Source organism: Hyaena hyaena, unplaced genomic scaffold (genome assembly GCF_003009895.1).
Source record: "Hyaena hyaena isolate Hyena2069 unplaced genomic scaffold, ASM300989v1 scaffold_612, whole genome shotgun sequence".
NCBI lineage: Eukaryota > Metazoa > Chordata > Mammalia > Carnivora > Hyaenidae > Hyaena > Hyaena hyaena.
This window is the reverse complement of record NW_024081246.1, coordinates 1,019,860-1,045,122: the sequence shown is the minus strand read 5'-3', so window position 1 is coordinate 1,045,122 and position 25,263 is coordinate 1,019,860. Positions and strand designations below refer to the sequence as shown.

At 46.7% G+C, this 25,263-nt stretch overlaps 1 protein-coding gene across 5 annotated transcripts in view; it reads right to left on the bottom strand.

Annotated features, from left to right (window-relative positions):
* Positions 1-7,001: 7,001 nt before the first annotated feature.
* DCDC2C (doublecortin domain containing 2C) overlaps positions 7,002-25,263 on the bottom strand; it is a 79,889-nt gene continuing 61,627 nt past the window's right edge. Inside the window, exons 11-14 of one of the 5 annotated variants that reach the window (XM_039257370.1) lie at positions 20,589-20,652; positions 18,553-18,635; positions 10,604-10,651; positions 7,288-7,339 (exon numbers count right to left, since the gene is read on the bottom strand). In XM_039257370.1, coding sequence (XP_039113301.1) covers positions 7,328-7,339; positions 10,604-10,651; positions 18,553-18,635; positions 20,589-20,652 — 207 coding nt within the window. In that variant the 3' untranslated portion in view covers positions 7,288-7,327. Of the gene's footprint in view, positions 7,391-10,603; positions 10,652-18,552; positions 18,636-20,588; positions 20,653-25,263 lie in introns of all 5 variants that reach the window. The other 4 variants (XM_039257369.1, XM_039257367.1, XM_039257368.1 and 1 more) reach the window with 4 other exon arrangements.

Genomic DNA, 25,263 nt, shown 5'->3' with positions numbered 1-25,263 from the left:
AGGAGGGGAGGGAGGGGGAGGAGGGGGAAGAGAATCAGAGGAACAAAGAGGGAAGGGAAATTAACAGCTTCCAAGGACCCCCCCCCCACATCCCTGCAGTTCCTGACCCATCTCCCCGCTGCCATTAATAGGATTACTTCTCCGAAAAGTTTCATTTCTTCTTCTGCCACGTGCCCTCTGTCCTCTCCCTCTGAGACTCCAATTTCACTTATATTAAACCTTTTCACTAGATCATGCGGATCGCTTAGAGTCACTATGGATTTTCTATTATTCTCTCTCTGTGTGCCTCAGTTTGGGTATGTTCTATTGATCAGTTCATCAGTTTGCTTATCCTGTTTTCTGCTGTATTTGGTAAGTTGTTATCTCCACTCATATATCATACGGGTCTGTTCTAAAATTTCCTTTCCTCCTTTTTTTGTAGATTCCACCTCTTTGGTAAAAGTCTCGGTTCTCTTTCTTCCACGTCCCTGAACATGCTGATTATCGTTATTTTAATGTTCTTTTCTGCTGACGTCTGTACCGCCGTGAGATCACTATATCCCGTCTGTTAATTCTCTTGATTCTCAGTGTTATAATCCTGTGTCTCTTCACACCTGATCATCTTTTATTGTCTGCAGAGCATTGTGTATCTAAGACAATGTTATTTCTCCAGGGAGGATTCCCCCTTTCTACTAGACTCTGGTGGGGGTGATATTTTAATCCACTTAGGGGCTAAGCTAAATCAGGACTGATTGTAGTGTTCCTTCGACTCGGCTACCCTCTTTCTCCTCATGGAAGAGAAATCCTGTGAGTGCAGGGCCTTGGTGGGTCTTGTTCCTCATTTTTCTCTTATGAAAGATACACAGAAATATCCCACAGGGCATCGCAGAGGCTCTTACCAATTTGATGCTCATGATATTTTCAAAAGTGGACATACAGGAAAAATGAACTGTGCGTCATTATCAACATAATTACAAGAAATAGGAGCCCATAGATGACTTTCGCCAACCTTGTCTAATTAATTTAGTGACCAAACTGATTCTTGAAGATGCAATTACATGTATATAGCCTCCTGGCAGGGGATAACATGGAGGAATAATTCATCAAATCATTATGAAAAAGTCTAATTTTTATCAATATAGCTTTCTGTTTTATTCCACTTCTATTCGCTTCATAGATAAGCCCAATCAAATGTATTTAGCAAATAGATCAAGCAACTTAAAGGAGGAGGGTCACACATTCCCGATACAATCATAACAGGAAATTGGCAATTCGTAGCTTCGTTCTGGAAGAAATCTTTTTGATGGTGGCAGGGGCTCAGTGTGGTAATAAGATTCCCCATGTTTGAAACTGTCCCTCCGTGAAAAGAAACACCAATACAAGAGAAAACGATCCCAAGGAAACAATGTGCAAAATATTCCTAAATAGCTGGGCATCAACCCCAAGAGCCAGTGTGGCGATGACTCACCAGCTGCTGGGCCAGTGTCGAGTCTCTACCATTTTGAGGAGAGCCGTCAGTGAAATGACGGCAGTGGGGTTTTAGGCCCCTGCATTCTGCAGAGACGGTCATTAAATTGAAGAAAACAGCAAACAAGATGCTTGGGTGGAAGGCAGGGGGTGGGGTGGAAATGTGCGATCATGTTTCTGTGGGTATTTCTGCAACTCTGGAGAAAGCTAATTGCTTGCAGGTTTTGTTCATCGGTGTGTCTTGGGCAGACAAGAAAAGGAATGCAAACAACAGAGTCCAGATCTGCTCCGTTTTCTCTTAACAATCTTTCTCACAAATACAGAAACAGACAGTATTATCTAATTAACAGAGAAACAAATGGGCTCTAATACACTTTAAATTTGCAAAAACAGGGGCACCTGGGTGGCTCAGTCGGTTAAGTGTCCAACTTCGGCTCAGGTCATGATCTCACAGTTCGTGGGTTCAAGCCCCACGTCAGGCTGTGTGCTGACAGCTAGCTCAGATCCTGGAGCCTTCTTCAGATTCTGTGTCTCCCTCTCTCTTTGACCCTACCCTGCTCAGCTGTCTTTCCCTCTCAGAAATAAATAAAACATTTAAAAAAAATTTTTTTTAATTTGCAAAAACATCCCTGAAAGGCCTCGTATGTTTCCAAGCACTGGAGACCCTAAGCCACCGAGGTGCTCCGGGGAGAGATTTCAGCCTGTGGTTTGGGGAATCGACGCAGCAACCTTGAGTGACTCCAACAGAGAAAATTACTCTACAGGAAAAAAAGTTCATATTCAATGTTTTATAAAAGACTAGTTTGATTTATAATGAATGAAAATGGAATTATGAACAATGATAATTCCTCAAAGATTCTGAAAATGGGCCCATCCAGTACATAAAATCTGGCTGCTTTCAAAGGGCAAGTATGAGTTTTGAACAGTCTAGGAAGTAGACATTTGAAGTTAAATAAAAATAAACTTTAATGGAGACCAATTTCTGAAACATTTTTAAGCATCAGCAAAAATATAAGAAGATGAAACTATTGAGCCTACTGTCAATGGCTGTAATACTTCAACAATAGTTGTAACAGTAAATACCTTTAAGTTTTTAAGATGATAGTGGTCGGTACCTGCCAAAAACACTAAAGTCTCTACTGTGAAAATTTCACCTTGTAAATAGCACGTGATTTCTTTTTTCACCAAAATGTAAAGGTAAACAGCCTACAGCTTCTTTGACTAGGACTAGAATGCAAACAGAAGAGAGATAAAGCTGTATCAACAAAACCATCTTCAGTTCTTCAAATGTCCATGGATTTGAAGACATATGCTATTTGCTAACATTAAAACCTTTGCTAAAGAAAACTCAAATCTTTGCACTTAGTTGTATGGCTATCACTTTTGTCTTCATGAAAACACATAAGTAAATGAGTAAAATCCTTTTTCCAGCTAACCTTGGATTTTTTTTTCTTTAAATTTATTTCTAGGAGAGAGAGAGAGAGACAGCGTGAGCAGGGGAGGGTCAGAGAGAGAGGGAGACACAGACTCTGAAATAGTCTCCAGGCTCTGAGCTGGCAGTCAGCACAGAGCCCGACGTGGGGCTCGAACCCACGAACCGCGAGATTATGACCTAAGCGAAAGTCGGACGCTCAACCGATTAAGCCACCCAGGCGCCCCGGATTTTTTTCATTTTGAACTGATCATTCAGAAGGTAAAATATTTTCATACTTAGAACTTCACATAGCAGAGGTTCTAGATCCCTATCAGTGAGAATCATACCTTCCAATAATGAACCAATACCTTCCAATACACATTCTGAGAAAAACAAATGAGGGGGATATGCACCCGGGTTATTCCAAATTCCTCCAGTTCTCTAAATGATCTTTGTGAGACTTGATTATAAAGAACTACATGTCATTCTTTCAAATGTTTACTAAAAAGAAATACCACCAAGGAAAGGACTTAGAACACTATGGGATCCTTTGGAAAACCCTCAGCTTTAGCTTTTGAGAAGACACAATCCATGGGCTCATTTCCCCCAGACATGATCTTCTCCCTGTTAAAATGTTCATATGTGAGATGGAAGCGCCATGACTGAAGGAAAATTGACGTCAAGTAGATAGAAAGTTTTTTAGTTTATTGTTTTCTGCTCCCAGGCCACCCGAAAGACATAAAAAAGCAGATTAAAAGAGAACTTCCCAAAACGATTATCTGGCCACATTTTACTCCAAGTTCTGGCCACATTTTACTCCAAGTTCTGGGTGTTTTTCTAGATGGCAGCCTGTGGCATGTTAAGAATTACAGTAGTAGGTGAAAATATCCCAAAGCGTCGAGACACCAGTTTGCTCCCAGGCAGGTACTGATACAGAAACGACCTTGAAAATGTATTCTGAAATTATTTCAGCGGTCATATCATATCTCATTAGTTCAGCGGTTGATCTAGAGAAGCCCTTTCCTGAAAAGCAAATCAAAACTACCATGAGATATCACCTCACACCTGTCAGAGTGGCTAAAGTCAGCAGCACAAGAAACAACAGGCATTGGCGAGGACATGGAGAAAGGGGACCCCCATGCAAGGCTGGTGGGAATGTAAGCTGGTGTGCAGCTGCTCTGGGGAACAGTACGGAGGCTCCTCAAAATGTCAAAAGTAGAGCTACCCTATGACCCAGCAATTGCTCTACTGGTTATTTCCCAAAGAATGCTAAAACACTAATTTGAAGGGATACATGTACCCTCATGTTTATAGCAGCATTATTTACAATAGCCAATATATGGAAATAGCCCAAGTGTCCATCAGTGGATGAACAGATAAAGAAGAAGTGGTGTACAGTGGAATATGACTCAGCCATAACAAAGAATGCAATCTTGGGGCACCTGGGTAGCTCAGTTCATTGAGCATCTGACTCTTGATTTTGGCTCAAGTCATGATCTCATAATCGTGAGATCAAGCCCTGCATGAGGCTCTGCACTGAGCATGGGGCCTGCTTGAGATTCTCTTTCTCATTCCCTCTGCCCATCTCCCCCACTCACACACTCTCTCTCTAAAGTAAATAATAATAATAAATACACAAATAAATATATAAAATGAAATTTCGCCATTTGCAACAACATGGGTGGATCTAGAGGGTACAATGCTAAGTCAAATAAGCCTGTCAGAAAAAGGCACGTACCACACATAAGTGGAATTTAAGAAACAAAATAAATAAACCAAAATGGGGGGGGGGGAGACAAACCGAGACACAGACTCATAACTCTAAGAGAACACACTGACGGTCACCAGAGGGAGGTGGGCGGGGAGTGGGGGTGGGGGTGGGGGAAACAGGCGACAGGGATGAAGAGAACACGTCTCCGGATGAGCACTAAGTAATGTACGCAAGTGTTGAGTCACCGTATTGCACACCTGAAACTAGTACAGCCCTGTATGCTGACGACACTTTTATTTTATTTATTCTAAAATGAAAATAAATAAAATAGTATAAAATAGAATAAAATAGCCCTTCGTCCACATCTCCCCTTCCAACCTCGGTCCCACATCTTCACACGTGTTAAGACCCTGGCATCGTTTGGGTCTGCATTCCCTTGTTTGGCTTTCATATGAAATAACTCTCCGAAGAGGTTAGGGGGGAAGACCTCCCCTAAGACTCAGCCCGAAATATGAACATCATCCCGATGCAATATTTTACATGAAGCAGTGAAAATAAAACGAATGCCTGTGAAAATAAAATGAACCTATATTATGCCAGGATGGTAGGAGGAATTTCAGAGAGCCTCCTTTCATGTGCTTCACACACTTACGCGTATGAGGTTGAGTATTACAGTGGATTTAGAACTAATTTTTTTTTAGGGAAGAAAGAAAAGAAACACGTGAGTTCGAGACCTGCCCCTGCCACTTGAAGGTACAGTCACACAGGACTGGGCGGCCTCTGACCCTCATGGTGACTGGGGCACGATGCCTGCTGTGCCTTCTGCCACCGCTAGGGGTGCCCACAGCGCCAACATTCTCACTTCACCGCTTGGAAACGACAAGCAAACGTTCAGGAGTGTACGGTCAACGCAGCTGGCACCTGGCCCAGACCTGCGGTTCTCAACCAGGGCACCCTCTTCATGTGACGACGTACACCAGGACAGCAGACAGAGGCCTCAGGCAAAAAGGAGGGGGGAATGCCGTTCTAACGTTCTTTCTCAAGCACCAAAATATGGACTATGCACGGAGCTACACCTGGACTCTCCACCAGAAGCTTGTTAGCCAAAAACAGCAGAAGATGAGATGTAGATGGTTTCCATTTGATCCCAATTTCCTCCTCAAGGAGTCATAAATGCTACAGTCAAATCCAACAATAAATCAAGAAACCATAATTATGGTGACACAATAGCTTTCCTTTCTCCTTCAACATGCCAGCACTGCATGACTAATCAACAACGGCGCAGCTCTGGTTTGATTTCTAAGTGGACTCTGACAATCCTAAAATCCTTGCTTCTACGTTTGCTCCGGCAGGCAAGAAGCTCAAATACAATAATAATGATCTTAGCAGAGAACCTGGGTAGAATAATCTGCTTGTCTTCTCTCATTTAATAACAAACAAACAAAAAAAAACAACCAAAATGAAATAACGGTAATAACTAACATATTTTAGTGCATTTCATGTGTCCAGCACTGCTCTAAGTACTTTATAACAAGTATCATTGCTTTAGGGGCACCTGGGTGGCTCAGTCAGTTGGGCGTCCAACTCCTGACTTTGGCTCAGGTCATGATCTCACAGTTTGTGGAATCGAGCCCTGCGTCAGGCTCCGAGCTAACAGCGTGGAGCCTGCTCGGGCTCCCCTCTCTCCCTTCTCCCTGCCCCTCCCCTGCTTGCATGTACTCTATCTCCCTCTCTGCCCCTGCCCCCCAAAATAAATAAATAAATCTTTAAAACATGGAGGAGGGCACTTGTGGGGATGAGCACTGGGTGTTATATGGAAACCAACTTGACAATAAACTATTTTTAAAAACATAAGTATTATTGCTTTAAAATATCCCAACAACTTTTGAATTCAGTATTATAATTGGCCCCAATTTATAGAGGAGTAACTGAGGCACAGACATAGTTCACACACTTAATGAGTGGAGAGGCCAAACTTGTATTATCTGACTTGAGAGTCCATTCTCTTAATCACCAAAAATGTACCATTCCATGGGTTCTGCTACAATTTCTGACATTTAAAGCATGTGTGTGCACGTATGATGTAAATGTGTTTGTGTGTGTATATATATATGTACAACTATTATGTTACCCTAATTCACTTTTAAATAGAAAAAAATAATCATAGATAACTATGTAAATATGTGCCATTTTCAGGGCAACCGAGTCACCTGGAACACGAGATACAGACGGATGCTCTAAGAAGTGAAGGGGTGAGCCAGGCGGTGATACACATCACATCTCACTAATCACTTCCCTCCCCTCCCAGCTTTACTAAAATTCAGGGAACAAGGGAAGGAATTCCAGACGAATTTAGTCTTAATCACTTTTTTAAACTTTGGCCACCAAAATATGAAATGCACAATTTTAATATTGTGCCAGCATACCTCTTCAGCATCCTGTGAAATAAATGTCTGACTTTATTTTCATTTGCCTTATGATCCTTTCTAGCTTCTGACTGTTCCTCTTTCCAACATGGCTGATATTTTGTTTTCATGGTATCTGTTCTTCAGTTTTTCCTCCGTGGGTCATCTCTTTTTGCCCCAATGATGGCTGTGTAGATGATTCTCGTTTGTCGGGTATCTGCTCTCGGGATGACTGTCCCCCGGATGACTGGTCAAGTAATTCTTGTTCCTCAGGTTCTTCTTCTGATTGTCTTGATGATGATTCTTCTAGTGACTGCTGTTCCATTGGTGGCTCTCTTTGGTCTTCTATTCTTACTGGGGTTTCTAGAAGTACAGGTGTGATTTTTCCCTCTAGAATGTCATATGGTTCTTTTTCTTGTTTTCAGTAAACAAAATAAAACAAAATCACCAATAAGCATAGTAGCCATCTAATTCAAGTGAAATAAATCATAAAATAACAAACATGGCTACTGTATCATCAATTTCATAGATAGTGATAATGTTAATAAAAATAATTCTCACATGGGCTATTAAACTTACAATAATGTGCTTTACATACATTATCACTTTTATTCTTGCTTGGAGATAGGATCTTAAATAAGCATAAAATAGGATGTACTAGTATCAGAGAAGGTTAAGGGAAGCAAGTATAAACGATATGCTAACAAATATTAATTAAGTAGATATAATAACTAGTTGCTTAAAAATTGAAAAACCATAGGAAAGACTCCTGCTTTTTCTGAGTCACTAATAGAAAGAAGGCACTTTTAGTAAAATCAAAAAGGAAGAATCAAAGTGCAGGAGAATCCAGAGCCACCATCTTTCTCCAGAAGAGGCACCAACACATGAAAACAACCCATAGAAGCAGAAAGAAGACGAACCTATCACTTCCCAAACCATGTCTGTCGGTGACGATACCATCGGTTCCTATAGTGAAACGTGACACCGGGCACCGAACGCCTGGACACCGAAAACACCCCTGCTTGAATTTACCTGTGGACGGGCGCCTTCAGTGAGAGGCCTCACAGCGGCCCCGAGACGCCAGGTGTGTCTGCCCACGTGCTTGCCTGTGGCCTTCCCCGAAAAACTGCTCTTTCTCTCCTTCATGGAAGCAAGAACAAGGCCCCAACCCAGAACCTCTGACTTCACCCTCACCCCTCACGTCCAACCTGTGGCCAAGTTCTGTCAATATGGTCAAATCCAGAAATCTTCCTGCAAAGCCCTTTCTCTGGGGCCCAGTCCCGTCCAGGCCTCCGTCACCTCCCGGGATGCTGTCCCCGCTCTGTGGCCCTATCTTGTCCAGGACTCCATCACAGAATATTGTGACTGAAGGTAATATTGTCACCTTGTCCTTCTCCCCCTGATGTCCATGTCATTATCTTAAACATCAATGTGATCATGTCACCCGCCTGCTGTGACACACCTCCAGGACAAAGCCCCAAACCCTCAGAATGACACAGGAGGCAGCAGCAGTGATGCCAGTGGCCGCCAGACCGGATCCCCTCCCCCATCCCTCAGGTGGAGCCGCCAGAGACCCTTCCAGACTGAGGGCTCCACAAGAGGCCAGACGCCCATTCTGACCAAAGGGCTGTGAGAGGAGATGCCGGCCACTCTGGGCTGAGAAGGCGACTGTCTGAGGCAGCCTCCTCCCCCTGCAAACCACGCCATGTGTGGGAGATGGAGGCACGCCCAAACCAAGGGCCCGTGTCACCGCTGGGGAGAGTCACCCAGGGGAGCCTCCAGCCCTCGCTACACCTTGCACGATCCAGAAAGAATCTCTGTGCAAAGCCCCCGACACTCGGCCCTTACTGGTCCCAGCCTACCCTGCAGGACCTAAAACCAACCGAAAGGCACAGCCACCTCCTGCCCCCAGCACTCCTGCGCATGTGCCTTGTGTGGACTGCGGGCCCCTGCACCCACTGCCTGTGGCCACCACTGCACCCACGGCACCTGCGGGCCCTCCTCCCCTGCTTGGCGGCTCCCCACGGGCCATCCACGCCCCGCCGAGCTGTCCTCTCCTTTGTCACGCCATCTTTAAGTCCCTGCAGCCCCTCCCGGGCCCAGACAGACCACTGTTCTCCTTCAGGGACCTTCCCCGGTACCCACCCACCTCCGCTTATGCATCCGCCCCCAACCCCGGTGTCGAGAAGCCCCTCGGGGACAGCAAAACCGAGCTTCACTCACATGCACCCCTCGGCACCCAGCAAGTACCCCGCGTAAAACCGGCAGCTCCTCTGGGTGGGAGTCCTGCCCCCACCACCCCCCACCAACTTTAACAATAATACTGGACAAGTCGCCTTCCCCTTTCTGGGGTTCAGTTCTTTCTTTCTTGAAAAATAGGGGTAAAAGTATGAATCTTAAAAATGTAGGATTATGGAGATCAGTGAATGGAAGCAGTGAGCTGTTAACATTGATGGACCCGTGATATGATACTCCTCGTGATCACGTGCAAGTTTAAACGGCAAAGGGAGGGCGGGGGACTAAGACGGTAACATGACTGTGTGACAAAGGACCGGCAGAGGCGGTGAGGGCTGCACAGGGGAGGCCGCCCTTTGCAAACCCCAGGAGGCTTGCAGGCTCTGCGCCCTCCTGCATGCTCCCGCCCGCCAGTGGGTGCGATCCCCGCTCACAGCCCGCCCGCCCCCACTGGCCGCCACGGACCACCTCACTCATCTTTGTTCTCCAGCACCCAGCTCAACCCCACAGGCAGCAGGTACTCAGAACGTGTTGGATAAATGAAAGAGTAATGCAATAAATAATGAATCAACCAGCTACCCCCTAACCCTACACACAAAGTGTTCCTAAAAACAGAGAACATTCGAGTGCAAGATTAAAAATAGAATTAAGATATTAAAGCACGTTTATGAGTAATGCGTTACCATAAAATGTAATATAAAATTACATTAAATATTAATATAACATAAAACACTATATGTGTTATATTAATACATAATAAAACATTTTTCAAAACCCCCTGAGCCCTCCTTGCCTTTCAAATGCAATCGCCTGTGGGATATTGCTAGTGTCACGTACACGTGCTATATCTTCCTCCAGAACTAAACCTCTGATCCAGGAGACCTCTAAATACGGCTACAAATGGGTCCCTTCAGTGCGCTTATCTGTCTGAAGTCTCCTGTCTGAAACCCGTACTTCTCGTCACAAGTTTCAGGAGTTTTGTTTTTCCTCTTCTCTACTTCTTTTTTTTCCCAACATACCCAAGGGTGTGCAGTAAAATATTAAAACAAGCGCATGAACTGTGAGCTGACAGACAGCACCGCCCTACAGTGACGTCAAAACTTCCACTTGTCAACTCCCCTCAAAACTGCGCCATATAAAATATGGCTCAGAGGGGTCCCTGCTTCGCCATGAAAGAGTTAAGGCATTTGTTCAAAGCCACGTAATACAAGCGGAAGGCTACCTGCAAACGGATGGCCGCAGATGCCAGGCCGGGCTGGGGCAATGTCTGAAGTGACCTACTTCGCACATTTTCAAAGGGGAAACTCACAAATGGACAAAGTGAGCCCAGAGCAGCCACCTGCACGTGTCGTACACTCCCCATAAATGATCGTCAATAATTCACTCTCTTACCAGGAAACGGAACCACTTTTTTATTCTTGCTGAGGTCCTTGAGAGATGCTAGAAAGAGACAAACAGCAGATATTAATAAACTGACCAAAGGGTTTACATGTTATGAGATTTCGATGTAAGAGCTAAAAGAATTGCTGAAATGTTACCACGTTGACTAGTTTAGAGAGAATTTAGAGCCAATTTCAGTAAGAGGGTAATCGCGAACGATTATACAGGAAGTCATGCCAACATTATGCAAAGCGTAGTTTCTGAGATTACAAGGCAAACTGGAAAAATTGTGCTCTGATTTTTTTCCTCTAAAGGAAAAAAATGCCTTTCGTGAAGGCATTCTTTTTTCTTCAACTGTTTCCTCCTGCAGCTTCATCGAGGGACGTCCGGGGCGGATGGTGCCATCTCCTTTGCTCCACACAAGCTTTAGTAGGTAACGGAGTCTCTCGTTGCACCAATAAACCGTAAAATGCAGGTGTTGGGTTGTACCCTACGAACAACCAGGAAATGTAAACCAGCTCGACTTACACAGCAGCGGCTTTTCAAAAACCGCAATAGTAAATAGCAACAAAGATAGAACAGTCAGTCTAAAATGGAGAACACTGAAAGTAGACATGTATGGCTTACATCAACGCTTGCAAAGTGTAACACGTTAATCCATTCGGTACAACGTCAACAAAGGCAGTCCAGCTTCTGTGGACCTGCCCCATTTACCATCTTATCTGGCAATTTTGCTTTGACTTCAGGTATTTGGAGGTTTATGGAGTCTCTGCCAATGTGTGCACATAGCGTGAGAACATTTGTTCTATTACAGATGCGTGCTTCTAAGTGTATCACTGCGTCAAGGTTTCCACCAGCATAATTAATGCAGAAATACCGTTGCTAATAAGCACATCAGTCAACTTGAACTCCGGGGCCAAACAGCTAGACGGAAGGCCTGACATTTTGGTGAGCGGGATGAAAAAGATATACAAGAGCAGCTGGGGTGGCTGACAGCCGCTGGAGGAAGAAATTCGAGAAGCTGTTACAAGATTTGATCGGAGAGATTAAACTGCCAACAGCAGCAGCTGGGGGAGTCTGAAAATTGGGGCAGAGGGGAATGAACGAGAGCCAGGGGTTCAGGAAAAGGCTGGGTGTGATGACATTGCAGGCGGTCAGAGACCACCAGGAACCAGACTCACCACAACAGCCGGGCGATTTCACAAAAAAACCCGCCTTCGTCCACAAAGAAGTCCCTCACTTGTCTGTTTTATGGCGTAACACAACTTGAGTGTGTGTGTGTACAGTCGTTAGCGCCTGCCTTGAAGACTCCTGTTCATTTGCACTTATTTTTGTGACTGCCAGAGTGCCCGGCAGCTGCTGGTTATGAAGTAAGATGTCAGGCTCAAATGGGTGACAATAAATCCAGCGTTTGGGCTTAAAGTATAATTCACTTACAAAAAGTTAGAAGCCCAGAGTTAGGTAGCATTTAATTTTTATATTCTGTAACTATTACCTAGCCATCTGGTTTCTCTGTCGGCTAGAATGTTTTCAAATAAACTAGCAAAGACATTTTCCAAGTCCTTAGAAGGAATTACAAATTTAGTCAAAAAAGAGTTTGGGGGCACCTGCGTGGCTCAGTCGGTTGAGCTTCCAACTTCGGCTCGGGTCATGATCTCACGGTTCATGAGTTCAAGCCCCGTGTCAGGCTCTGTGCTGACAGCTCAGAGCCTGGAGCTGCTTCAGATTCTGTGTCTCCCTCTGTCTCTCTCCTGCTTGTGCTCTATCTCTCTCTCTCAAAATAAATAAACGTTAAAAATTTTTGAAAATATAGTTTGAATTCACAACATTTCTGATAGTGGCTTCAAGGGGCCTGGGGACCCAGAATAACAGGTTACCCTAATGAGCCTACCTGCAGCCAGTATAGACTTTTCTATTCTTAAAATTCTTGAATTTTTGGTATCCAAATGTGCTTATGATAGAAAGTTGGGAAAACAGAGAAAAGCCCCCCAAAATGGAAATAAATTCAAGTCACAGACCCACCACCTGCTGTTAGAAGTTGTAACCTGCATGATTCTGGCCGTAGAGAGTAAGAAATCATCTGATTTTATAGCCTGGGGATAAACTTCCAGATGTAGATGGCTGACTCAGAGGTACACAAGCTTCAAAGTGCCCTGCAGAAAAGATTACCCAGGCCACACCCTCCTCAGGACTGTGTCTCCCCCACATGGGGGCGGCCTGCTCTTCCACATGCTTGGACGTGCGGGTTCTCCCTGCTCCTCACGGCCATTTCTAGACCTTGAGCCCTTCCTCCTCCTAAAACCCTCGAGCCTCTTCATAGTTCATGGCATCAGACTCTACCTCCCACCTATGCTCCTTGCAGTGGCACGGCCCTCTCTCCCTGACCCGCCCAGCCCTCAGCCCCTCTCTCTCCCTACAGAGCCCCTGTCACCGTCTTGAGGATCTCCATAGCCACCCGAGACAAACTTCCAGCGCTGGCCTCTCAACTCTGCAACCTCATCCCATCCAGCGGACCCTGTTCTCTATCCCTTCTCCTGAGACCACACCTCGGACCTCATCACCCCAAGCAGTGTAATGACCCATGTCAACTTCATTCTCCAATCCAATCCACTCTTCACCCAGCTTCACCTGGTGTTAACGTCTTACACAACCATGGCACGTTTCTAGAAACGAAAATGAACGTTAAGACAATACTGTTTAACTATAGACTTGATGTGGAATTCACCAGTTCTTCCATTAACATCCTTTTTTCTGTTCCAGGATACAATTCTTAACAGCACCTTGCAGTCAGTCACCGCGTCTCCTAGTCTCCTCCCAACTGTCACAAGCTTCTCAGTCTTTCCTTATTTTCCATGACCGTGACACATTTGAAGAGTACTGGTCGGGTATTCTGTAGACCGTCCCTCAACTTGGTGTAGCTGATATTTTATCATGAATAGACTGGAGTTACGGATTTGGAGGAATAGTACTCGAGAGATGAGGCCCTTCTCACTGCCTCATGCAAGGCACCAACATCATCACTGGTGCTATTAACCTTGACCCCTCAGGTTGGTAGTGCCTACCAGATTCCTCCACTACAAAATTTTCCAATGTTTTCTTTCAAAGATTGAAAACCAGTGATTTTGTCCTTAGCTTTTATTTCACACCCAAAAAATAAGGCCCAGGTGGTAACAGGAATAGAACCTCATCAGAAGAGAAACTGCAGAGGAGATGGGAGGCTGGATCTTTCAGGTCCTTTCCTAGACTAAATTCCAATCATGTAATAAGCTAGTTCTCCTTTTCTTCCTACTGATGGAAACGTTTCAGCATCTCGTTTGAAAGGAACCATAACACATTATGCTACAGGTACTATACCTGTGAAATTTGCCAAGAAGTTCAACCAACGTATACGGTACAGGCGGGTGCAATGCTTTCCCGGACCATTCAGTGTCAGCAAGTGCTTCATCCTGAACACTCTCCTGGCGCACAGCGGCAGGAAGATGCCGGCTGGGGGACCGGTCGCAATCAGTTGTGCAGAGAAGGCTGGGAACTAAATGAAGACCTTGATGAAGGTGTGCGGTGGCAGGAAGGGGCCCCTCCGCCACGCAGTGAGGAACTGCCTTATGTCTTTTTACAGTTTAGAGTTTTCGATACACCTTTACATTGCTTTTCTCATTTAACATCACCACAGGGCCATGTACCCACAATTCTGTATGAGGAAGATACTGTCCAAAGAGTCTGCGTGACTCGCTTGGATGCCACAGATGCCAGTAGCTGGACCCCAGTGCGCCCTGCCCAGCACACTTCCCTCTGGGCCCATGGCCGACAAGCTATTAACACTCATTTGAATGCTCACTTCCTCTGATTAATGCTTTGCTTCTCCTTATCAGTTCCCGAATATTTTAAAAATAATGTTAGGTCATTACATATTAGTGTCCTCTTATCTATTTTAATCTACCCCATGACTGCTTCTCCAAGATCACGTTGCAGGAGTGATGTCAGCAAACAGAAGAAAGCCTACACCGTTTTCATGGCCCTCAGGAGGATGGGGAGATGGCCCGTCTTCTGCATCCCCATGTATAAGGCCCAGAGTCTCCCATCACTAACGAGAAAAGGCACCATATGAATTCAACTTGTTTTATAAACACCAAGACATTTTTATGAACTCAAAAAGATAATGGAATCAGGTTAAGATTACGCATCCTACCAAACCACAGAGGGGCTTCATATTCAGGCATGCCTTGTCTTCCCATTGTACTTTGCTTTATTGCACTTTGCAGATGGGGGGAGCGCAAATGGAGGCTCTGTGACTACCCTGCATCAAGCATTTTCTGGTGACATGATTGTTCCAACAGCACTGGCTCACTTCGTGTCTCCTTGTCACATTTTGGCAACTCTCTCAATATTTCAGACTTTTTCATTATTGTTACATGTGTGATAGTGATCTGTGATCTGTGATGAGGACTCACTGAAAGCTCAGAGGACAGCATTTTTAGCAATAAACTATTTCTTAAAGTATCTACACTGTTTTTTTAAACCTCATGCTACGCACACCAACAGGCCGCAGTGTAGCATCAACTTGTACACACAGTAGGAAACCAAAGCCTTCATCTGACTTGCTGTGTTTCAGTATTTACTTTATTGGGGTATTTGCTTTATTGCAGCGGTCTGGAGCCAAACCACAGTATCTCCCAAGAAGGACCGTAGACCAAATACTACACAGGAATTGAGTTAGTTCTACTAGCCCAAGAAGGAGGGGTCTTAGACTCTCAGAAACAGCTTGGGTTTAGTAGTAAGGAAAGTATCTAAGGAGAAGAAAGTATAGTGAATGCTTTTCTCCAGAATTACTTGGACCTAGTTCTGCTGAAAGGCAAAGACTGGATTCAAGACTCAAGCAACCCCCGGTGGATGAAAGTCAATCCTGCCACACAGCCCAAGGGACCACTGAGCTCTGGTCCCCCACAGCAGCTGTCCCCACGGCCACAGCATGGGCTGCCCCATGGAGCCATGGGGCGGCTTCTCCACGCACACCCATCAGCTGGGAAAAGCCGACAGAAGATGCTGGACCACACTTGGATTTCACAAATTCAGCCCAACTCGAACCGAACTGAAAGGAAGCATCAGATTCTACCACCTCCTCCTAACCAAGTCCACCTCCCTCTTCCTGGGGCCCCTGGGGCCCATCTGAGTTGACACTGCCCGGGGACAGCAGGTCCAGGGCTGCTTCTGGATGCTCGATGCTCCAGCTCCCGTGAACCATGTTGTAGTCCTAAGCATCATTTTACACTTACGTAAAAGATCACAGAACACCACTAAACGGATTTGCCAAAAAATGAAACCTCTCAAATAACAGCACTTGTAATGTACAGAATGGATAGAAATGCCGGCTGGCTGAGTTACTGCCTACCAAACATCTAAGGTCTCACAGAAGCACTTCGGCGTGCTGATGGGTAAACGGGGAAACACAAATCGGGGGCCAAACACCAAGACAAACACCATTTGCTTTTCTCTCAGTTTTTCTTATCCTTGGTCAAATAAGATGTGTGTTCAGTGGAATCAGTTTCTGCTTGGTTAACATCCTCCTCTACAGACCAGGGCTGGCCTCACAGGCCTCCAAGGCCTTATGGCCTTACTGGTAGAGCTCAGCCACCTCCTTCCCACACCTCCTTACCAATAGTCAGCTTGTTCTAAGAAAAGATGGCTTCCACGTACAAAGGACTCTGGGAGGCCAAGCTGGGATGTGGGTAACTATGATGTCAATGACGGGTAACAGCTCCCCAGAGCAGAGGCTTTTCTCGCTGGCCGCCCACAGCAAGGGAGAAAAGCAGGGAAGGACGCGCTGAGGGGTGGGGAGCTGGGGAAGGGGCTGTGAGGGCTGCACGGGGTCCCTCCGATCAAAGACATAAAAACAGCAGGAAAGCAAGCAGTAGCCTGGCTCAGGCAGGCCAGCCCCCTAGCTTTACCCAAAGACATGAAATGAAAATTTAAGAACAAATCCTGGTGATTAACTTTGCCAGGACAGGGTGCTACCACAAGTCAGAAGAGGCTGTCAAAGTAGGCCACGCTCGAGAAAAGCTCAGAAAGTCACGATGAACATTTGAACTAAAAATGTGTTGATCTAAAGGGCAAGCCAGTCCCTGGGTGCATGCCCTCTGCTGTGTGTGTGGCCCTTCCCGCCTGCTGGACCCCCACCCCCACCAACCGTTCATAGCTCTTTGAAGGACAATCCGTAAGTTACAAGTGGATTTTCAATGATCCCTAAGTTTCCAGATTGACTAAAATCATCGGGAGAAAAAAAAAAAAAGACACGTAATGAAGTCTCCGAAGAGTGAGCGTCTGGCCTGGCCACGCTTCGCCTGCGGCTGCAGAACTTGTGCACACAGAGAGGCGACAGGCAAGGGGCCCCGTGTCACCGAGACCACAAAAGCAGGTCCCTGAGCCAGGCACCCGGGCTCGGGGCCACACTGTGCCCATTCCCCGACTTTGCCCTTGGAGCTGTGAATACTTTGAAGCAAAGTAAAAAGGTTGCAAATCACAGCGGAAAAAAATACTGGTCTTTTTTTCTGATTCTTTTGTTCCTTCGCTCTGAATATCCCTCGACTTCCCAATTCTCAAAACAAGAAAAAATAACAGCAACGGGAACACAGCCCAAAATTACTCCCAGTAAAAGGAAACAAATGAAATTATTACCGCCTTAAATTAAACCCAGGGACTTAAGAGGGCCTCATGCCCCCAGAGAAACAAAACGTGCGAGCTCTGACTAAGTGCAAGCAGGTGCTGTTCTGCAAGCCAGGGTTAGAATCGGCCAGAACTCCAAGACTTCACACACCTACTTCCATGGAAGTGGATAGGATGCATGGCCACAAACAGCCACCAGCTTTCAGTAGGAAAGGTGACATTTTTTAAGTGAGGTATGAAATGGGCTCATTCCTTTCTCCCAAATAAATCTCTGCACTGGGTCACGATTTCTGGTGGCCTCAGATTGGCTGATTAACTCCCACAGCGCTGGGTAATGTACGCATGTGCAAATCTGCCCAGAGACCTTGAAGGCCGTCACTGAACCACAGACCTACTGAGCAGAGCCCAAAGGTAACCTGGCCACTTGGAAACAAACTGGAGGGGTCATAAAATCACTCAGGGCCACCTCATCGGGTGACGTGGGGCTGGCATGAGGGGTAAACCCACCGCAGACCAGAGCCAGTCAGTCCCCTGGGACAGCTGGCCCACCCAGAAGCTAGCACGGTGCCTCATCAGCTATGGGTGGGGGGCAGGGTGGAGGGAAGAGAAATGGATTTGCTTGATTTCTGCAGTTTCTTCTGTCACCTGTGTCACCGAGGACAAGACAGGTAGTCACCCTGTTCTCCTCTGTGAAATGAGGACTGTCACCTGGCGAGGTGGTTGAGATGAAAATAAAAAGGAAAAGGAAATGTCTGTGAAGGTATTTTGGAATCTGAGCATATTTTTAAAGCTCTGTTAAAGCAGATGGTTCGATATACATTTCATACACTTAAAGCTCAATAAAAGCCTGTAGCACTTAATAGGATTTTTTTTAAGTACTCAAGACCTTGACTGCAGGGGAAGGGTACGGGAGGGGCGGGAGCGGGAGGCGGGTTAGCTGTGACTCACTGAGACTTCTCTCTGGCATGACCTGTCACCTGAACAACATCCTTCAAATAAACATCGAATAACAAGGGCACCTGGGGGCTCAGCCTGTTAAGCGTCTGACTTCGGCTCAGGTCATGATCTCACAGTTCATGGGTTCAAGTCCCATGTCAGGCTCTGTGCTGACAGCTCAGAGCCTGGAGCTGCTTCCGATTCTGCATCTCCCTCTCTTTCTGCCCCTCCCCCGCTCATGCTCTGTCCCTCTCTGTCTCAAAAGTATATAAAAACTATTTTAAAAATTCAATAAATAAATAACAAGAAGAGACACAGTGACTCAGACCCATATTCCACACCTGAAGGGACACTTGGGGCAGACTTACAAGTGGTGGCCAGCGGGTTCCCTTCTGGTCACCAGGTAGGGATCTGGGGGCCTCGTGGGTGCCACGCCTCACAGTTCTAGCATCTGGGAGATAAACCTCTTTTCTTTCAACAAAACAAAACAGGGGCGCCTGGGTGGCTCAGTCAGTTAAGCGTCTGACTTCGGCTCAGGTCATGATCTCACGGTTTGTGGGTTCGAGCCACGCGTTGGGCTCTGTGCTGACAGCTCAGAGCCTGGAGCCTGCTTTGGATTCTGTGTCTCCCTCTCTCTGACCCTCCCCTGCTCACGCTGTCTCTCTTTCTGTCAGAAATAAATAAAACATTAAAAAAAAATTCCCCGATTATCTTGTTGGCACTTATCACACTGAATATGATTTTTCTCCTAAGCCACCAAACACAATAGAAGATCAAATGGTAGCCATTCTCTCTCTCAGCATTCAGTGGAGTTTGTATTTACCCAACATCCCGTAGAAATTGTTGAAAGAGCTCGATTGTGGAGACATAAACAATTATAATGAAAATTTATTTATTTTTATTTTTTAGGTTTATTTATTTTGAGAGAGAGAGCACATGCTCTCACGTGCATGCGCGCACACACATGCACACGAGTGGGGGAGGGGCAGAGAGAGAGAGGGAAAGAGAGAATCCCAAGCAGGCTCCACACTGTCATCACAGAACCCAACATGGGGCTCGAACCCACGAACCGTGAGATCACGATCTGAGCTGAAATCAAGAGTCAGTTGCTTAACTGACTGAGCCACCCAGGCGCCCCTATAATGAAAATTTAAACTTGAACCCCCAAACAGAATAAGGAAGGACTGGTCCCCAGTCAGCCCGTATCCCCCCCTGTTTTTACTCCGAGCCCACAGACGGGAGTCGTATACAAAGTCAGCTGGCACGAAGAGCTCACTATCGTCTTGGAGCCTGAAAACCACCAACCCTCCTACAGCCCAGCCTTGCTGGTCCCCAGGCGCCGTCCCCCTCTGTTCTGTGGTGGCTCTAGCGACAGGAGCCCAGTGGCCTGCACCTCCACATGGAACCTTCAAGGCTCTCGTGAGAGCTACTTTATTTTAAATATGAGTAATGCTAAGAGAAGTCAGCAGTGAGATGGATGGCTGACAGCCAGCCCACCGGACCAGGGAGTTTGGGCTCACCTACTCCCCTCGCCCAGCAGAGCTCCGTCCGGCGTCTGCTGCAGTCGACACCCCTCTATCTTTCTGCAAGGGGAGTGACACTTGGGACCTCACGTGTGGGTCCATTGGAGGGTGGGTGACAAACAGCGCTAGGCAATCCCTACTGCTAGGTCGTCTCAGAAGTCACTCCTGTCTTTTGGAACCAGAATCGCCACACTTTAAAGGAAAAAAGGGCTGCAGGTGCTTTGTTTGGGGACTAAATTACATGCAGAGAGCACAGCTGTTCTTGATAAGGATCCGAGGCACAATCCGTGGCTGTGGAATGAACTGCCCGCAGATAGAGACCTTCAGACCCAGGAAGGCACATGGCCGGCGTCCTGCTACATCACAGCTCAGAAACAGGAAGTAACGTGTGACCTCAGCCAGGACTCCTACCCACACTATGCCTCAGTGTCCTCCTCTGGAGAACACCCACTTTACATAATGAAAAGACAAAGAGTTAATATGTCCGTAGGATTCTTACACTTTGCAAAGCAGTTCCCAAGCGTTGTGTCATTTCATACGGCAATGTATCCTCTCCCACTGTGGCCAGTGTATCTCACCGGGAAGTCATGTACATCAAACTCCTTGTAAAACTACAAATCTAAATGATTATGATCATCAGTAAGCAGCTATGAAAAAAATTTTAAATTTAAAATTTGGTGATATTATTATTGGGTTGGGGGGCACAGATGGGGGGCAAGAAGTAAGACCTTTACTCTATCAAATATTCTCTGCGTATTTTAACTACATTTCAAGAGACAAACTTAACGAGCCACTTATAACAGGATCATACAAGTACTCTCACCCGTGGCTGAATTATCACAGAATACACACATTTTTATTTCTCCATCTACATGACATACCTTTTTTCTCTGTGCTGTGTCTTAAGGAAAACCTTTCCTTAGAAGACATTCGTGAATTGTCTTCCTGAAATGGAAACCATCAGTGTTAGCAGCTGAAACTCTTCTCCCTAAACTATAAACAGGGGTCCCCTGGAGCGGAACGCTCAGCTCCAACCAAGCCCTGAGAACTGAAGTTTGCAACAAAGGTTCGTTGCCTGGTAATAATAGTGCACTCGACAATTGTTTGTCAAAACATGGCAGCCTGCGATGGAAGGCTACCTACCTTTCTGTGAAATGGCAGGTGCCACCTTCACTCTGGTCTGGCCTGCGAGTAGAGACCAAGATAAATGAAGCCCACAGATCACCATGGATGAGAAAAATCTCCCCTAGTCTGGCCTCCGGGTCCAGCCCCAGTCTATTGGATTCTTAACTCAGAGTAGTTCAAGGACCAAGCTGGAGACTGGGACCCAGAGACTCAGTTCATACACTGATTCCCATGGGTCACTCTGAGGCTTTCACCACCATCGTGTCCTCCCCAACACGGCCCATATCAAAAATGAGCCAGCTTGGGGCGCCTAGAGGGCTCAGTCGGTTAAGCATCCGACTTCAGCTCAGGCCATGATCTCGCAGTTTGTGGGTTCAAGCCCCACATCGGGCTCTGTGCTGACAGCCAGCTCAGAGCCTGGAGCCTGCTTCAGGTTCTGTGTGTCCCTCTCTCTCTGCCCCTCCCCTGCTCACGCTGCCTCTCTCTCAGAAATAAATAAAACATTTAAAAAAATTTTTTAAAATGAGCCAGCTTTACCATGGAATGTGATGAACTGGAAAGAGAGTCCCTCCTCTCCCAACAACTAGACAGAGTGAGATAATGTATGAAATTGCAACTTCCTTGAAGTCGTCAGAGAGTTGGGATCACGGAGAAACCAACTAGCCCAGAACTGAAGGACAGACAGACTCCACCAAGGAGAGACGGGGCCTGGGCGCTGGCTTCCTTGGGCAGAGCATGGGAGGAAGGCGGGGGTAAAAAGTTTCCGGCTTGGATAAGAGCGGGGACAGCAAGCCTGAGGGGACACAGCCAAGACTCCCTGGATAAAGGGCTGGTTCCGTAGCAAGGGCAGAGGAAACGAGAGGGGCCGGGAAGCACTTGTTTTGTTCTTAAACAAAACATATTAAAGCAACATGTCAATGGGACCCGGGCGCCGGGCTGAAAGAAATACAGACAACGTCCAAAACAGGAACAATAATAGTAACGGGAACAACGAATAATGCCACCCTGGATGACAGCCCAAAGCAGAAAATAAATAGACAGGAATCCATAACGATATGAACAAATGGTTAAATAACTAAATGGGAGACAAGAAGCAAATACCCCCCGTGGGAGAACTCCAAAGAATGGATACAGAGACTAAGCTTGGCCTCCTGGAGGTGGTGGCGAATTCACACTTTACTTCCTTTGGAGGAGAGCCTTAGTGATTCACTTCTAACGCCGCAGAGTAGGAAAGGGATGAATGGGAAGCTTACAGAAGAGACTCTGACAAACACTACGTCACCAAGGAAGGAAGGTTGCTATTATTGGGGACATCACATGGACGTCCCCGATATGATAGAAGAAGGGCACTTCATCTCTATGGCATTCTTTCTAAAACCCCAGCCTGATGGTGAGAAGGCACCTCTGGGGGACATGCCTTAGCCTGATATCAAACCAAATAAAAGCTTCTCAAGAAAACTGCTAATAACCTTCTTGAAGACAGACTCAAGGATCCTTCACAAACATTAATGCATCGACTCTAACTATAGACAAAGAAAGGTAATACATCACGAACAAGTGGGGGAGCAAAATGGCACAGCTGCTGCGGGAACGTTGGCCGGTTCTTTATTCAGCAAAGTTAAATGTGCTTTTACCACGAGACCCGGCAAGCTTACTCCTGGGTGTTTACCCAACCTGTGTGTCAACATCCAGAGCATTTTTAAATTTTTAACATTGCAAAACACAGGGAACAGCCCAATGTCCTTCATCTGGTGAATGGACAGGCGCACAATGGTGCTTCCGAAGAACGAAATACCACTCAATTAAAAGGGACCACTGGTTGGTACCTGCAAGACAGATGAACCCCGTCGAGGCTGCTTGCAGGCAGCAGACCTGAGCCACGGAAACCCGGGTAAGGTAGAAGGGCCCACGACGGCAGCTGGGCTGAAGGCCAATGGGCTCAGTAGGGGACCCAGCTCGAAATACCCACTGGCCCCAACTGACCAAGCCCAGGTCCCAAAAAAGGAGAATTCCATACGTCCCCACACCTCCTCACCTTTCCCCCATTAGCCAGCGCCTCCCCCACGGACCACCGCCTCCTGGCAGGCAGTCTCCCCTTTGTGCCCAACCCGTGGCACTCTTAGCGCATTCAGCAGACTTCTGTCTCCCTTGCTCTGCCTCAGGTGACTTCTTTCACAGCCCGGACCACTGGCCACCGCCCGGCCGGGTCGCCCCACAAATCCCACACGCGTCACCATAAGTGGAAGACACACTCCCAAGAGAACAGACTACACACTTCTGTCCTGTGACCCTGGGCAGAAAAGCAGGGCCTGAGGACCGGAAACCCGTGGGTGGTGGCCGGGTCAGGTGGGAGAGGAGGAAGGACAGGTGGTCGACTGCAAGGGACCGAGGGACAAAAGGGAGCTGGGGGGCACTGATGTCCCATACTGGACTGTGTGTTTCCCCAACCCCTAGGACGCTCCACTGGAAAGGGCGAGGTTCGCTGTACCTAAATTATACCTCACTCTTCACAAAGGAGATAAAGTGGACCCGAGAAAGGAAGAACGGTGTGATGTGGGGCCTTGGGTGATCCTTCCCGCCGGCCTGAACCATAAAACAAAAGAAATCACTCCGGTCATTAAAAGCAGCTCTGAGTCCTCGGAAGCGCAGACAGACAGAAGAGGACTCTGCCCACGGTGGGGGTGTAGGGAGATGGGAGAGGGACCCCGTGTCCACAGCCTCACAGGAAGTCACAGCCTTTCTGCCCAGGTTGGCAGAAGTTGGCCACTCCGAGCGCTGAGCATGTGGAAATTGAAGGGCACAGTTCTGGAAGTGGGGAAGCTGAAGAAGGACCGAGATCCATCATCTGACAGGAGAGGTGGCCGCGCTCTCCTGCTTGCCGCTCACTGTGTTTGCATCCTTTTGTCAAAAACCCCAGGTCCCGTGGGTGTAGACTATACCTCGATAACGCTGCTAACACCAAATTCGCTTTTGAAGGAAACAGGTCCCGGGACAATAGCTCTGTCTCTGGTGTGCGGAGCCTGCGAGAAGGGGGTCGGGACAGCCACCTGCGCAGCAGGAGCAAAGGACGCGGGAACCCAGGGGCTCAGAGCGCGCCCGCCGAGACCTGAGATCTAGAATGCCTGAAACAGCACCTGACGTCACATGACGTCCGTCACAAGGCCACATGTGCAAGTTTACATGCTCCGCCCGTGGGAGTCTGTCCCCCTGGGGGTCCACTGGTGCAATGCCAGCAAGTTTCCCTCTCTCTGCCTCCTGCCCACGAGCTGGTCGGAGCGAGCACGCAGACAGCTACAGGAGGCACTGCTATTCCCACAGTGAGAGAAGGCAGAGAAAACCGTACGAAGTTCACGGGAGACCCCAGAAAGCTCGGCACACGGGAGAAGCTTTGTGCAGGGAGAGAAGCCCAGGACCTCGGTCCTCTCTGAATACACCAAACGACACAGCAAAGGGATTTGCTCCCGATGAACCAGCCGTCATTTTGCACACAGCAAATCCCTTTGTGCATTTTTTTTTTGCTATGTGCAAAATGACGGCTGGTTCATCGGGAGACAGGATTTCCAAAATGAAGAAATTGTGGCTTAATTACAGAGGCATCACATAGATGAAAAATTGCTTTTGCAAAACTCGGCATTGCTTAAAAATGAGAGATAAATGAGATATTTCTAGATTTGTATTTTATCACTGTTCTCACTGAAACTGTTCAGTACAGGCTGCCACGTCGCTGAAAGCACATGGTAAGCAATTCGTAAGTCCTTATGCCGTCTCTAAGATTAAATATGAAAACTTATTTGCAAACACCTAGTCACCTCCTTTAAAATATCATAATATATAAAAATATATAAATATATTATAAAAATATATAAAAATATCATAAATATATAAAATACATAAACACACAAAACATTTCATAGAAGCACGGGGCTGGAAACACAAACCCAAGGGGACACATCACTCTTTGCCACTCTTTGGGGTCACTAGGAGTGTACACGTCACATCGCTCCAAGGCCCCTGCATTACTCTGACCCTACGTGTGCCTTTCCTGGCTTCACCCGCCCGTAACTTCCACTCTCTCCTGCCCCAAATGCCTCCCAGAGCATAAGCAGAGAGAACAAAAGATGCATCGTTTATTACCAGCTCTGCCTGTGCCTTTGAGGGGTTGAAGTAGGGACATTTCACGTTGGCGAGGTTATTTGCGGATTTCCTTGATTTTCATCCATATTATTGATAAAGGAAAAATGTTAACTTGACACGTCAGGGATTGCTTTCCTCCCCACTTCAGTTCCTATGTCCAAGTTTTGAACAACAATCCAGTCTTGTTCAGATAGACCCAGAAAGAAAACGTCACGAATAATTCAATAGAATTCCCTAAAAGACCAGAATGGGGGTAAAAGATAACATCATGAAAATGTCACTGGAAAGGGCTCTTCA